Raw genomic sequence first — 16,949 nt, 5'->3', positions numbered from 1 at the left:
CCCCTGCACACATACATCACTCACACATGTACCCTCTGCACACACACAACACTCACACATGTACCCCACCCCCCTGCACACATACATCACTCACACATGTACCCTCTGCACACACACATCACTCACACATGTACCCCCTGCACACATACATCACTCACACATGTATCCCCTGCACACATACATCACTCACACATGTACCCCTCTGCACACACACATCACTCACACATGAACCCCCTGCACACATACAACACTCACACATGTACCCCCTGCACACATACATCACTCACACATGTACCCCCCTGCACACATACATCACTCACACATGTACCCCCCTGCACACATACATCACTCACACATGTGCCCCCCTGCACACATACATCACTCACACATGTACCCCCCTGCACACATACATCACTCACACATGTACCCCTCTGCACACACACATCACTCACACATGTACCCCCCTGCACACACACATCACTCACACATGTACCCTCTGCGCACACACATCGCCCCTTCTTCATACCTCTTTCTCCCCAGTGACTTCCAGCTGTACAGGAACAAGGAGATTAGAAGGATCAGCAGCAGCTCCTGCACTGTGGATCACGTGACTGCCGCATCCACATGACCTGGTGACGTCACAGAGACGTATGAAGGTGCCCGAGCAGAGGGGATCTAGCCACCACTGTCCGGGAGCGGCCGGTGACAGCCGGTAGAGCAGTGCTGACATCTATCTGTCACTGCATCAGCCCGGCGGGTGTGTTTACAATACGTCTATCGTGCTGATTATTATTTTATTTTATTTTTTTAAATAGAAAACTATATTTGGGTGATCAGCTTATTTACCTGTGTAGCCTCAGTCTGTGTTCTCCCATTGCCCAGTTATAGTGTATTACATTATTTGTACACATCCAGATCTGCAGCACTAGCTTCTCATTTTCATCTGAGTACAATGAGGGATATTACATATTAAATGATCTATGTCATTATGTCTAAATAATCTTTATCTTTGACTTGTACCACTGAACCACCAGTGACTACAGTATCCTCCTCCATTAGATCTATGTATGTATATTTGTGTGTTTATCATGACAAGCTACAGGGACACATCCACATGTTAATGAGAGTTGTTTACAACCCTCTACAAAGTATGTAGTGGAAATGTAACATCTCATCACTAAGATCTCTGCAGAACTTATTTCACATTACAAACTGCAACCTTATTACTTTCTGCAGTTTCATTGTGCATCTTGCAGTAGATAGTTTGGTGCAGGCTTACACTGTAATTGTTACCTTCTAACTAAATTATTTCTAATAATAACAGGCTATTATATGCCAGGATATTCAGTTCTCAGCATTGTCTGATAATATGTTGATCTATAGCTGATTTTGCTTCCAGTTATACAATGGCATTTCCAACCTAAATTTTGGTAGAATAACATAAACTGTGTATAATAGATATATGCATAATGTCACTAATAGATTTTATGTAAAATAAATAGAAAAACGCATGCTGAACCCTGTTATGAAGTAATGGTGGCTGAAACTGATGCTGATTTTCCGTGAAAGCTTAAAAAAAACTATTTTGTGAGGTTACTTTTATTAACCACATATTTCCCCAAGTCCCCTCTGTTTTTGCTACAGATCAGGGAGTAAATTAACATTGCTATTTTTATCAAGTAATATTCTATTGGCAACATTATCCATATTTGTATCATCTTCATCACTATTACTAACATAAAACTGAAAGATGGAGTTTCTCAATAGATCATCATCAACATTTTGTTATATAGCGCTAGCAAATTCTGTAGCGCTTTACAATAGATGAGTGAATTGTTTAGTCTGTCCCAGAATTTATAAGAATGTTGAAGTATCTTGTATTCCTTACAACTGTATACAGTGTGGTTTAATTTATTACAAGTTTCTTGTATGTGTCCCATCTGGAATTGACGCATTCGAAAATAAACTAATGTTGACAAACTTAGATATTGTAAATGTTGTGCCACTCTGCCATCCTGAAATTTTCCATGTTGCTACAATGAGACAATTCAGTAAAATAAAAACTGCAGATTAAAGCGCGTGTCTCAATCTTCACCCCTATTACAAATCTACAAGTCTATTATTGGAAACTCATTATCCAGTAAATTCTAAAAATAGAACAAAAGTAAATAATCTGTTATTTTGTCATATGCACAGACATGAACACCAAATGCCACCTACTATAATCCCAGTGATGGGCACTGCCAGTTTAGTGAGGAGTGGAATGTCAGGGACAGTCTGAAGAAAAATAGGTATTTCTTAAAGTAATTTTAGTATACTTTAGAGACAATAACCCATGCCTGGAATACCCTCTCTCCTTAACATTATTCATAATGAGAAAATCAATCACTTTTGTTAAAAAAATGTAAAAAAAATAATCATTCATCGTTGCCCATGTAAGATCTTCTAGCCTTCCACCTAAATGTTTTTGACAAAAGACTTTTTCTTAAATGTAATAAAAAAATTGCAGTGCACATACTTATGCTATAATTTGATTATAAGCTAGTTAATTTGATTATTATACTAGTAAGCCTTTTATGCTGTACCATGTGGTTGCAGTTGTCAATACTTGCAGATAAGATACCAATGCTCTAAATTATATTTTGCATACAGAACAGGCTCTTGTTATTAATGGCATTCGTTATAATTCATCTCCTTTAATTCTCTCCTATCTCCACCTAATGTCATACACTGACTTTCTTTATTTTAACTACTCGCTCATCTCTCTTTTTTTTATTTAACAAAGTAACACTTCTGCCGCCTTTAATTCATATTGTTGTTGATTTGTAAGGAGCCACAGTCCTCCACAGTGAGTGTCTTAGTAATTAATATGTGAAATTCAATGGTGTAATTAAAGTTACACACATACAAAATGATTGTGTTGGGTAATTTTTAACCAAACTGTTCAATCATCTGTCTGCGCCTGGCCTACAAAATATCCAGTCATGTCCATCAAGTCATGTCCATCAAGTCCATTTTAAATTAATCTGATTTTAATCCTATATAAACCATAAAACACAGTTGAAAAATTTACTATATTGCTGTGTGTGTTCAGACATTAACCATCAGTTGGTTGCCGTTTGGTCAGATACGACTAGCTGAACGATTTGCCCACCAACAGATCCAGTTTTTAGCACTCCGGCTGACGGACCAGTTCTGGATGGAGAACTTACATCCTTGTCCCTTATCGGTATGGATGGACTGTACCTTCTCAGTTTTTTTTTTGTTTTTTTTTTAGCTTAGCATCATTAAATTCAGCATTCTGCAAGCTAGAGTGAGATTCTCTTTGTCATGTAAAAATTTAAAGCACAGTAAAAAGTAGAGAATGGATGGACTGTGCGGTATGAGATGAAAGTCATGTTAGAGGTTGATCAGATCCTGCAGTTTATTTATATGCCTCACACTGTCTTATGTTTAGATGGTGTGACAGTGGTGGTGGACGAAAGCCTGTACATGAGTGCCCTCAAGGCTTTTGCGCTATGGAGCCAAATGAGAAGATCCAGGTAGATGATCAGACTTGTTCCTTGAGCCTTTGTGTTTATCATTAAGTACTGTGTGGGTTACCCTTTTTGGTGGCAATTGGATAACATTTTGTGGTTCTTCTCAGGATGGTCTTAGGCCGGGTCTGGGACTCTCCACTAGCCAAGCTCTGTCACGGTTGCAGGAGCAATTGTCGTCTGCACTGACCTCCCACCAGTGGAACAGGGCAGGGTCATGGAAGGTGAGGTTTTATGGCTACTAAATGTTTTGAAAGAGCCACAACAACTAAAATATGAGTTCATCCGGTTTGTTAGCATATATGGGTAGGGTATTCATACACACTCTCTCTCTGCTGTGATTTATATCCTATTTCAATGTAGAGTGCGGCTGTGTAAATTGCACAGTTAATGAAGCAAAAACTGGTTGCGGTGGTAGAGATCATTGGCCTCTATAGTCCATACACACTCTCACACTTGCAGTTGTTGGATGGTGCTAATCTGTCTGAACTTCCATTGTTGGCCCAGTCGTTCTAATGAGTTTTTTTTATGTTGGAAGAACACTACCTGATCCACTCCCTGAACGGTACATTAAGAGGAGGGATGGGGCCACTGGTCGTACCTCAAGTATATTTTACTTATGGTGAATGGATGTGTAAAACTTCACATACCTTTTATATTATAATTAAAATTTAGTTCACATCATTTTAAGTTACAGTATTGCCTGAGTTAGTCAAATCCTACATTGCTAAGTAAATGTTGGTGATTATACCTAAAATTGCTTTGAAAATGTAGTAAGATTGCTTATTTTAAATAAAATAATGCAAACATTGTTGTCAACAGAAAAGAAAGTTGCTGTCCGGCGCTCACAATCAAACAATATATAAATCACTATTTGTCAACATATACATAAAACATTGTTGTTAAAGACAAATTAAATTAGTTAAATTAGCATTTGCTGAAATTCTCCATGTGGTTTAATTGTATACTTTGCAATGGTGTATGATTGTCCCTCATTGGAATGACTGTGTCCCTCAGGGAATTCCCCCTGCCTCTGTGTGAAGTGCTTACCCTGTTTGACTTCCTCGCCGTACATATTTGTATGTACACTTAAAGCTTAGTGGTTAGCCTTATCTGTGAGGAGTTTGTATGTTCTCCCTGTGTTTGCGTGGGTTTCCTCCCGGTGCTCCGGTTTCCTCCCACACTCCAAAAACATACTGGTAGGTTAATTGGCTGCTTTTAAATTGACACTAGTCTGTGTGTGTTAAGGAATTTAGACTGTAAGCCCCAATGGGGCAAGGACTGATGTGAGTGAGTTCTCTGTACAGCGCTGTGGAATTAGTGGCGCTATATAAATAAATGATGATGATGAAAGCTTTATTGTGCCCATAGGTTTATATATCTAGTTTTCCTCTCTACAGGCCTGGAGACGAAGCTTTCTCTATCACGGTAACCGCTCCTCCTGCTTCCATTGGCCCGGCGCTGCGCTGATGTTGCTTGCGACACTGCTACTTCTGTGCTGTTACGGCAACCAGCCAGATGGAAGGTGAGCTCAGTAGTGTTCGTGTCTGCCCTCTCCTCTTATGCTTTACTATTCACTTCACTATGGAAAGCAGTTGTCCTGTCAAGTATTGTGCTGCATAACTGTTCTGTGTGTCATTAAACAAAAATCGTGACCCATCGAGGTATAACCTGAAATTAATTTTAAAATATAAGAGAATAGTTCTTCTCCAGAGTAAAAATATAAGATGAAAGAAAAGGGCAGTAAAGTTTTAATCTTGACATGGTCCTACGGTGAAGGCTCAAGACAACGCGTCATCCTTGGGCGCGCGCACTTGGATAAGCGAGTAGGAGAGCCCCCTTCACATCTTCACCCTCAGTAACGATCGTTCATGCGTTCAGACCTGTGAAACTGAAGGAAGCATGGAGGTGTGAGTTTTATTTTAAGTTACACATACATGAATGTATATATGCCACAAATATCTTTCGTACAGGACCAAGTGTGGTTTACCAAAAGGAACCTGCTATCTTCTCTCGTAACTAAACAGAAATGACTTAATGTATGTGTTTAGAACTTACAGTACAGTGTAATAAGGTTTTGACAGATATAGTGGCAGCAGCAGATTATACAAACATACTGTAAGAACTCTTACAGATAAAGATTACTATTAATACCATGAGATAATATTTATGCATTTACACAGAATGTAGAAGATATGAAAAGGAATACACAGCATGAAGCTTATTGAAGCACTAACTTACCAGTGAAGCTATAGAACTAGACTTTGTGCTGAACAGTTTACATTAGACACCGTAACTCCAATCCCATAATGTAACCATCTGTCACTTGTTGTATAATACCCCATTCATACTGCACCAAAATCCCGGGTTTTTGCCGGGGCGAGCTCAAACGACCCGGGTCTTGGTGCAGTATGAATGGTACAAGTCAAAAGTCCCGGGTCTTCAACCCGGGATTTATCGAGGGGTAATTCCCGGGTCGGACCCGGGTTGCCTGCACTATGAATGGTGCAACCCAGGTTTTTCAACCCGGGTTGCACAGAAAACAAGCTGATTGGCTGTCTGCCTGTCTCTGGAGGATGATGTCATCGGATAATGACATCACCATTTTTCAGCCAATGAAAACTGCTCTGGTGATGACTCCCACAAATTGCCAGGGCACAGACTTGTGCAGTATGAATGGGGTCAACCCGGGAAATTCCCGGGTCGGAGGTGCAGTATGAATGGTGTTTCTGAGCTGGGGCGCTCCGAGCCCTGGCAAAAACCCGGCTTGAAAAACCCGGGATATTGCCGGGGCGGCAGTATAAAAGCGGTATTACTTTTTCTTCCTCTCATTTACTTTAAGGTGGAATCACCATTTCCACGTAAACCTATTGTGGGGGTAAATAGCGTTTCTGTCTTCTCTGCAGTGCACAGTGGAGGGGCCTTCACCACTGGAATTTGGCTAAATCTGTCTCTTCCCTCTTTTACATATATCATCAACCAGCATTGCACAGGAGAGGGACGAGATTGTCTGTCTAAAAAGTTAATCAAAGAAGTAAATTTCTGGAACATAACATAAGCATGATATATAGAAGCAGATTGTTTTGTTACATTCCCTTGCAGAAGAAAATGCTAGTTCATAGTGATGACTTTTATTGATGTCTCCAACCATTAACCATACTTCCCAAATGTTCCTCTTTTTGATGCAAATCATCCCATCCCTCTTTCCTTCCATATTGCACCTCTTTTGGATCTGATATTTACACCTGAATGGATAAAGTCCCGTATGTCCCAAAAGTGTCCGTTTTGCTCTTAAATTGGTAATATCATCTATATATTATGAAGCGTACTAATTTTTTTAAATTGTGCTTGTGAGTATACTAAGCTGTGTTTTGTGATCCTCTTTATCTGAACCTTATAAAAGAAGCATGTGCGTGTCTTTGACTACATGAAAAACATCTCTTTATAGTAAATTTAAAATGTCCGTCTTTGCCCTTTTGAAATGTTGGCAGATATAGATTTCTAAATGTAGTGTTGCTTTGAAAACTGCAGTAAATTATACTCTAAACGCCTATATTTTTCTTCAGTAAAAACCGTGTGAATTTATTCCTGGGAAATCATATTTAGGTTGTTTTTTTCTTTGCACCAACGCACAAATGGGCATATGACAGACTTAGGATTGATATTCTGGTTCTGCTCACAGGAGAATTTCTCTTCCATCCAGGAAGATGTTTTGTTTTTTTTTAAAAAAAAATTTTTATTTCAACTTTTTTTTTTTCTGCTGTTGTTCATGGCCGATTGCTTTCTTGTAGTCAGGGTTCGGAGGTGGGTAACGCCTGTGCCCTTTTGCTGCTGCTTCTGCTGGACTTGTTCCTGACCAGGCGACAAGAGCTGCTCAAGGAAAGAGAGGTTGACGGGAGACTGCAACGGATCATTACACTGATTGATGGTACGTTCTCCCCCATGCCTACTAAACCTGTGACAGGATTATGCCAAGGTTCTGATTAGTAAAACTGGGCCGCCCTGAGGTTTGTATATGTCCTGCAGGCTTGGTCCTGTGATGAGATAAACTGTTTCATTTGTCTCATGTAGCAGGTACTATGCATCAAATTGTAGAAAAATGTGTATTTTCTTTCTGTGATTGTCAGATGATAGATCTTATTATTGGATAAAATCAATAAGAGCCCTAAATCTCTTCAAATGTAGGGAATCAAATGACGCACTACTCACATGGGTGTTTCTACACCTGCAGAATGGTTCTTGTTTTCTCAAATGATTTTTGAAATTGGAGGTTTTGTAATTTTTTTCAACAGACCACTTTTCTAAGCTGTCTGAAAGAACTGACATAATCGTAATGATATATTTGCTATAACTTGGCCTTTCTATATATATATATATATATATATATATATATATATATATATATATATATATATATATATATATATATATATATATATATTGTGGCAAGAGCCCGCTACTGCAGAAGCACACGCGAACAACTTCTTCCTTTTTATGTGGCTTTATTGTCAGGATGATAAATGTTTTGACACCGTATACTTTCACAGCAATTATGGAGACCCTAAACGCTAGCTATACATAGACCAGCTCTCTCTCAAGACCAGCCAGCTACCCCAGCGTTGGTCTCCATGAACAAATGGCACAAACAAGCTTTTATACATGTTACTACTCCCCCAGCCTTAGCTTGATGGACAGGTGACACACCCACCTTCTCTTTAAGAGAAAACGCCCATCACGGGCTCTGTTTCAACTAACAGACACACCCTGTCTGTTTGCTGGGAGGAATCAGCTTTGAAATCATGTAAGTTAACCAACTTTAAACTATACATAAGTCTTTACTTGGTTCAACCTGAACCTAGGTGCATAACTGCGCCAATGTCTTACTCTGCTTGTATGTTTTCTTTGCATATTGTCAGATAAATGCCTCCCTTTGTCACAATATATATATATATATATATATATATATATATATATATATATATATATATATATATATATATATGAAACTTTTTTAATTTTGAATGCAGCTCTTAAAAAATTAGAACATTGTAATTTCAATAACATATATACAAAATACAGAAGAGTGAACGGAAACCAAGGAAAATCATGGTTTGACTAACATTCATTACTGGATCAACTTATTGTAATATTTGATCTTACAGTAGTAAATGACAGTAAAAACAAGACATTTCTGTAATACTCCTTGAACAATACTTATTCTGGTTAACTAGAAAAACCGAACCTTTCAAACTTTGGCATTATAGCTTTTGCATTTTTGTTTTGAAGTAGGAGGGGGAGGGGTGAAAGGGATTGAACGTGGGGCACAGGGTTACGGAATTAATTTATTCCAAGAATGGAAGTGACGTTCAGCTGGTATAATCTCCAGATTGTTTGGGATTCCCACCTTAGTAAAAGTGGCTATTACCAGCAGGAAAAGCAGATGTCTCCTTATTGGAGTTAATGGTGATGGATATGTTGCTAGTTTAAATTTGCTATTAATCTGATCACAGATTGAGAGTGTGAAATGACTGTGAACTGGCCTGTTTCTCGTCAGCCTCGGAACAGTGCTGACATTATCTTCTTGTAAAAAGGAGTTTTCGATGTAAACCAACATTTTCTATCTGAGTTTGGAGTGCCATGACATTATATGGTACAATTGAGTGACGTAGAAATAATTTTGTAAGATGGGCTGTCCCAGACCACCGTCCGTTCTAGGCTCTGCAAGTAATGATCTCCTCAGAATGGGTTTTCTCCCTCTACATACATAATCATTACATTGTATTTGCAGTGATTTAACAAATGGATTTTTTTATTTTACTTACTATTAAGCCATGATCAGACATATTTCGTCTTTTTTGGGCACATGACCTACTGCTGGCCGATTACTGGGCAATGAGTGGAGAGGATATAAACTTTAGAATAATTATAGAAAAGTGGTAAGCTGTTTTAAATGTTACTTCAACATTGTGGGCCTGATTTATTAAGGATCTTAACTTAAGGAACTTCTTATTTCAGTCTCCTGGACAAAACCATGTTGCAAGGGGTGCAAATTAGTATTCTGTTTTGCACATAAGTTAAATACTGACTGTTTTTTCATGTAGCACACAAATACTTGATAGCTTATTTGTACACTGAATTTAAAGCTGATATGTGTGTGCTACATGAAAAAACAGTCAATATTTAACTTATGTGCAAAACAGAAAACTAATTTGCACCCCTTGCATTGTAACATGGTTTTGTCCAGGAGACTTAAATAAGAAACTTCTTAAGTTAAAATCCTTAATGAATCGGGCTCGATATTTGTAAAACCGTTCACTTGGCAGAGCTCATGAAAGCATGGGCAGTATTGATATAGTGAAGATGTAAATATTTCATGTGTAAAAATAGTATAATGATACAGTGAAATAATACATGTTTTATAGAAAAGAGAGCTGATCATATTTTGTTTAAATTATGCCAGACATGTCCTGTATACTGGTTTTATAAAGTTTTCAGAAGGAGTGGGATTTATGGAAAATCGTATACAGTACTAAAGATAATGCATGTAATACTGAACCACAAACTGTATTATGTGAAAGTAAATATTTATCCGGTTGTTACAACGTTGAGTGCTTGATCCAGAGTAATAACGCCTCTGTGTGTACATAATTTTTTCAGTCTACTTTTGCTTCATTCTTTCAGATTATCTGAATAGTGGGCAGGAGCTGGTATGGGGAGAAACCCTGTACCCTGATCTGTACATGCCATCAGCTCCATCCTGGTCTCTTCACTGGGTTTATAGAGATGGGCGGCTAGTGAACCTGCCAGTAAGCCTGCTAGTTGATGGGGACGTCATTGCTTTGAGGCCAGGACAAGAATCATTTGCATCTCTCCGTGGCATGAAGGTAAGTTGTTATATGTGTTCTTGTACTCTACTCAGGCTATATGCAATATGCTGGTGGTCTCCATCTCCTTTGTCATCCAACTCCGCTACCTGGGTGTCACTCTCGACTCCTCTCTCTCTTTTGCCCCCTACATTCAATCCCTTGCCCAAGCCTGTCGCTTCCTACTACGCAACATCGCCCGCATCAGTTCCTTCCTCTCTCAGGATGCCACCAAAACTATCATCCACGCACTCATCATCTCCCGCCATGATTATTGCAACCTCCTCCTTACTGGCCTCCCCCACTCACATCTCTCCCCCCCCCTCCACTCTATACTCAATGCGACTGCAAGACTCATCTTCCTTTCACGCCACTCCTCCTCTGCCTCGCCTTACATTGGCTCCCCTTCCCCTACAGAATCCTTTTCAAACTCCTTACCACCACTTACAAGGCTCTCTTCCAGTCTACTGCCCCTTGTATCGCTAACTTCCTCTAGATTCACACTTCTGCCCGCTCCCAGCGCTCGGCCAATGACCGCCGCCCTCCTCCACTCTTATCACCTCTTCCCACTCCAGAGTCCAAGACTTCTTCCGTGCTGCCCCCCTTCACTGGAATGACCTCCCTCACTTCATCCGTCTCTTTCCTAATATGTGCTCCTTCAAACGAGCACTTAAAACTCACCTGTTCCTCAAAGCCTACCAACCATCCGCTTAACCCCCTCATCTCCTCCGCTCGTTCTCCCCTCTCTCCTCCCGACCCCCTTTTCTCTCCCCCTTGCTTCAACTGGCTCCCTTTGTGCCTGTTTTGTTTACCTTCTCCTAGGATGTAAGCTCATATGAGCAGGTCCCTCTGTCCCTCTTCCCTCCTGTTCTTCTGCTCTGTCTTTACTGCATTAACCTACCTGGAGCTTCTGAAGTATTAAGAGAATATAGCCCAGGAGTGATCATGAGTTTCTGCAGCTGACATTTGATATTGACATATAGCTCCCAGTTATTTAATGCTCTCCCCTGTGTGGAGGGAGAAATAGGGAACTGATTTATTTTTAGGACATACATAGGGTACACGGCACTGTGTAAAATAGTGACCAGTACTCTGTATGTAGATTACATTAACATGTTTAGGTTCTCTTTCCTATCAGTGATACAAGTATTGTCTGCCTGTTGGTTGGGGAGTAACCTTAATGATGTAAATCATCAAATCAGGGTTTGCAGAAAGTCTAATTTTAAATGTATTATGCTTTTAAAGTCTTTTTTTAATGTGTCTCGAATGTCAGTATGAAGACCTTGTTATATTGACTTATAGCAAATAGTGTGTGGTACAGGTTCACGGGCTGACTTTTTTTTTCTTGATGAATACTTTGTCACTACTTTTGTAATGTATTGTGTTCATAATTTCAATATCAAATACCAAGTGACAGGACGTATTTCCAGCTTGTCTACACGAGCAGATAGTGTTGATCTGCCAGAACAAAACAGAACGGGCCCTAAAAACCCACCTTTTTCTTAAAGCCTTTCTGTCTCCCACTTAACTTCCTACCTTATCTTCTGCCTCCGTCCCCCTACTCTCCCTCTCTCCCCTGCGTCTCTCTGTCTGTCCACCCCTCCCCTTAGGTTGTACGCTCCTCTGAGCAGGGCCATCTCTCCTCCTGTTTCCACCACTTCTAACTCTGCTCTCCAGTTACTTAGCCCTCCTCCTCGAGGGTCCTCCACCCCACATCCACTCTCGCTACCTCCTCCCCCCTGGGGGTCTCCCTGTCTTCCGCGCCCTCCTTCTTGTGCCCCTTCGTTTGCGGATCCTCCCTCCCCCTTCCCCGTCCTCTCTAGCTGTGCATTGAGCTTACTGAGTTGCTGTGCTTACTGTTTACTGTACTGTGCTGTCTCCCATTGTATTGTAATTCATTTGTCCCTGTACGGCGCTACGGACACCTTGTGGCGCCTTATAAATAAAAATGAATAATTAATAATAACACATGAAGACCTCGTAGTGTGGTCAGCAGGATCATGCTCTAGTGGTCATCTGCCAACCAGTTTCATACATGGCTCAAAATTGCATGTTAATTTGTTATTCGGGTCATTGTTTGGCATGCCAGTTGTTTTATAGTTTCATACCAGGATTTCAGGCCAATTTTTATTTTCTTTCTCAACCTCCATGTATTGGCACTTTCACTGTACTGCATATATAGGTATAGGTAGCTGTATTATCACAGATTAGTTCACAGCTGAAGACAATTGTTATTTATCACCTTCTTCAGACACAACCTCCATAAATATGACCCATCAAATAATCTTTCTATTTATCCCTATTTTGTCCCGAGCCCTGCATTGGAGGAGGGCACAGGGGCGGGCTTGGGTCCTACTTTAAGGTACCTTTCATTTTCTGGTCTGGTAGTACCTCTACTGAGGGACAGAATATTTTTGAGGTGTTTAACTGACACCACCTTGGAGGACAGCCATGGTGGTCTTTAGGAGCATGGGATGTACAATCTTGGCTAGACTGAGCTTGTGGCCCCTACCACTGGTGACTGTCTAGCGTTTTCACAACAACGATGTCCCTCTTGGATGGGTACATCATGTGCACTCTGGACCAAATCTGGAAGGTGGGCACCTTGTTTTCCCAGCAAGTTGTCTCTTAATTCATAAATGTGGAATTTGCTGCTGTAGGGGGAAATGGACCGCCCACCCTGGAGCGCTGGGACTTATTTTTTATTTACTCTTCTTGTTTCTCTTTTATCCTTCTGGGGGACACTGCTACCATGAGTTGTAGTTGGTCAGTGGGGGAGTTGGCACTTAACTTGTTACTTGTGACCTGCTGCAACCCTGTAGCTGAGCTTCCAATAAACATTCTGGCATTGAAGGCTATGTTAATGGCACTGAGGGGGGCTCAGGCTCTTCAGGGATTTCCAGTTCACCTCCAATCCGACAATGCCACAGCAGTGGCATATGTCAACAAAAAGGGGGGAACCAAAAGTGCGAGGGCAATGCAGGTGGCTACTCAGATCCTGGAATGGGCGGAACTATTTATTCCCTCTGGCTTCATCCCATGGCGTGCTAAACTGGGAAGCAGACTTCCTAAGTCGACACGCAGTTTTGCCAGGAGAATGGTCTGTTCATCCGGAGGTCTTCCAAATGCTTGTTCGCAGGTGGGGTCTTCTGGATCTGGACCTAATGGCGTTGAGACACAACCGTCAGGTTCCCAGGTTTTGCTCAAGGACCAGGGACCACCTGGCGGTAGAATTTAGATGTCATGACAATGCGCTGGGAGTTCAGGTTGGGATACATTTTTCCTCCAATCCCAGTTCTTCCACGCGTTCTCAATAGGGTCAGGCAGGCAGGTCTGCCAGTAATACTAGTGGCTCCCGGATGGCCGCGCAGGGTCTGGTTCGCAGACATTCTGTCCATGGTGGTTGGTCAGGAGTTTCGGTTACCTCTACGCGATGACCTTCTCCTTTAGGGACTGTTTCGACACCAGGACCTTCCTCAGATGGCTTTAACGGCATGGATGTTGAAGCCAGCCTCTGGAGGTCAAAAGGGTTCTCTTCCAAGGTGATAAACTCTTTTGCGGGCTAGGAAACCTGTTTCTGCTCGTATCTACCACAGGATCTAGGCAAAGCTACATTTATTGGTGTGAAAGTAGAGACCGCCATACTGCGACTTATTGCTTTTCTACAGGACGGTCTTGAAATGGGCCTCCGGTTGGGTTCCTTGAAGGGTCAGGTGTCGGCCTTATCAATTTTCGGTTGCAGTTGGCGGACATGCCAGACATAAGGACTTTTCTTCAGGGGGTGTTGTACATTCAGCCTCCCTACGTACCACCCACTGCTCCATGGGATCTTAATTTGGTACTTTCAATGCTTAAGTCTCCTCATTTTGAGCCTTTACAGTCAACGGATCTGAAATTCTTAACATGGAAGTTGGTTTTTGTGCTGGCAATTGCCTCAGCTTGTAGAGTATCGGAACTTGGGGCTCTTTAATGCAGGGAACCATATCTGGTTTTCCATGATGATAGTGTGGTCCTCCATACTATTCCGTCTTTTCAACCTAAGGTGGTATTGGGGTTTCACTTAAACCAGGAAATTGTACTTCCAGTTTTTCAAGAACCTTCTACTCCATCTGGAGATAACCAGACGGAGCATTTGGATGCCGTCAAAGCATTTCGCATATATGTTCATCGGACTGCACGCATTAGACGTCCAGATTCTCTTTTTGTACTATATGATCCCCATAAATGGGGATGGCCTGCTTCTAAGCAGAGTATTTCCAGATGGCTTATTTCAACTATTAAGTATGCTTACATCAGTGCGAACCGATATGTGCCCAGTCACATTACTGCCCATTCCACCCGGTCAGTGGGAACTTCTTGGGCCGCGCAAAATGGGGTCTCAGCGGAGCAGCTCTGCCGAGCGGCCACTTGGTCCTCGGTACACACATTTGCTACATTTTACCAGTTCAATGTATTTGCGTCTTTGGCCGTGGTGTTTTACAGGCCGGGCAATCGGAGTGGTCCCTCCCTTAGGGGGGCTGCTTTTGTAAGTCCCCATGGTAGCAGTGTCCCCCAGAAAGATGAAAGCGATAATGGGATTTTTATACTCGCGATAAATCCTTTTCTCTGATTCCATCTTGTGGACACTGCTATCATGGGTTGTAGTTGGGGAGTGAGGGAGTGGGCACTTAGCAGCTCACAAGCAACAAGTTAGCTAGCTAAGTGCCAAGTCCCTCACTCCCCAACTACAACCCATGATAGCAGTGTCCACCAGATGGAATCGGAGAAAATAATTTATCGTGAGTATAAAAATCAAATTTTTTTGTCTCTTTACTGGGTTAGTGATAAACTGGGGGGGAGTAGAGCAGAGAAGTCAGTTTTTTTTCCTAGTGCTCTGCCTCCAAGTGATAGAACAAAATACATTCTCTGTGACCCCCCCTCCCAAGCGTTGAATAATTGATTTAAACAGGACTACAAAAATTTCCTCTTTCTCCCAAACCGTAGCACCACTGTGTCTCACGTATTAGCAGGTAATTAAACATACACAAAGTACAGTAGAATAAAGAGCAATATTACATCAGCCCGCTTTTTATGCTCTATTAAATCTATGTTCTTTACCTAGAATCCTCTTTTCTCTCTCAATTGCAGGATGATGAACACATAGTATTGGAACCAGGAGATCTCTTTCCTCCCTTCTCTCCACCACCGTCCCCTCGTGCTGATGGCAAGAGAGTGCCACAAGAACCTCAGCAGCATCATCTGTTTCGTGTGCTGAAAACCCCTGTGATGGACAATGTCAGGTGAAGGCATGCTTGGGTCTCCAGGCAGACTGAGAGGACAGGATGCTGTCCATGAGCTGTCTAGACTGGTAGCACTCCCCTTTTGCAAAATGACAGTGACAGGTTGTCCTCTTTTTAAGTAGATAAATGTTTATAAATAAGCTTGTATGCTGCCTTGGTGACTGGTTCACTAAAGATGCAGCCTGTGTGCGTTCTTTGGCCTTGTTACGAAAACTGGTCTTTAACAGACTTGGTGGCTAGTGTAGAAAACAGGCTACAATCCTCTGTTTATAACCCAACATAGTTCAGTGTAATCTGCAAATATGGACACTTTACATTCTAGGCCATCTGCAAAGTCATTAATAAAAATATTAAAAACAGTTCTAGTTTGCAAGATACCTCCTCTTACAAAGTAATCAGATTGGTTTGGTGTGGACCCATGCTTGCTTTGTGGTATGAGACTATTATCTATTACATATTTCTGATTGGTCGATGCTGTTAAAGAGAAAGCTAATCTCCCTGGTCAATAATTTAGTGGCTCAATGATATTAGTTTTATTTTTTTGTTTATGTACTTCAAAAACTTTATGCAAGTTTTTATTTCAGTGTCCAAATTGTTCAACACAACTGCATATAATGTAGAAAGCTTCCTGATGTCTAGACAGCAACTTCCTCCCCCCCCCCCTGATCCTAGTGTCTAGTGTAGGCAGCAACCCCTGATGCTATTTTGTAGTGTAGACAGCTTAACCTGCAAATGTAAATTAAAGCACAAGTTGTTCCTGCAAATGACAGCAACAGTACCTTGAGAATATTTGGGATAGTCACTTTGTGCTTTGAGAACAGGGGGCACTGTTCAGCCCTGTGGAAACAGAGACTGTGGAAACAGCTCTGGTTTCCTCCCACACTCCAAAACATACTGATAGGTTAATTGGCTTTCCTCCAGGTGCTCTGGTTTCCTCCCACACTCCAAAAACATACTGATAGGTTAATTGGCTTTCCTCCAGGTGCTCTGGTTTCCTCCCACACTCCAAAAACATACTGATAGGTTAATTGGCTTTTCTCCCACACTTCAAAACATACTGATAGGTTAATTGGCTTTCCTCCAGGTGCTCTGGTTTCCTCCCACACTCCAAAAACATACTGATAGGTTAATTGGCTGCTATTAAATTGCCCTTAGTCTCTGTGTGTGTGTGTGTGTGTGTGTGTGTGTGTGTGTGTGTGTATGTTAAGGGATTTAGATTGTAAGCTCCAATTGGGCAGGGACTGATGAATGAGTTCTCTGTACAGCGCTGC

The 16,949-nt window shown here is 41.4% G+C and overlaps 1 protein-coding gene across 6 annotated transcripts in view; it reads left to right on the top strand.

Moving 5' to 3' along the window:
* Positions 1-634: 634 nt before the first annotated feature.
* Positions 635-16,949, top strand: part of TMEM94 (transmembrane protein 94) — a 42,892-nt gene continuing 26,577 nt past the window's right edge. For 4 of the 6 annotated variants that reach the window (XM_075177862.1, XM_075177860.1, XM_075177861.1 and 1 more), the window contains exons 1-7: positions 635-757; positions 3,458-3,542; positions 3,647-3,760; positions 4,937-5,061; positions 7,328-7,464; positions 10,218-10,420; positions 15,527-15,678. In XM_075177862.1, the coding sequence (XP_075033963.1) occupies positions 3,519-3,542; positions 3,647-3,760; positions 4,937-5,061; positions 7,328-7,464; positions 10,218-10,420; positions 15,527-15,678 (755 nt within the window). In that variant the 5' untranslated portion in view covers positions 635-757; positions 3,458-3,518. Of the gene's footprint in view, positions 760-2,196; positions 2,292-3,127; positions 3,230-3,457; positions 3,543-3,646; positions 3,761-4,936; positions 5,062-7,327; positions 7,465-10,217; positions 10,421-15,526; positions 15,679-16,949 lie in introns of all 6 variants that reach the window. The other 2 variants (XM_075177859.1, XM_075177858.1) reach the window with 2 other exon arrangements.

This window comes from Mixophyes fleayi, chromosome 6, assembly GCF_038048845.1.
Source record: "Mixophyes fleayi isolate aMixFle1 chromosome 6, aMixFle1.hap1, whole genome shotgun sequence".
Taxonomy (NCBI): domain Eukaryota; kingdom Metazoa; phylum Chordata; class Amphibia; order Anura; family Limnodynastidae; genus Mixophyes; species Mixophyes fleayi.
This window is presented reverse-complemented; position numbering and strand designations above follow the sequence as displayed.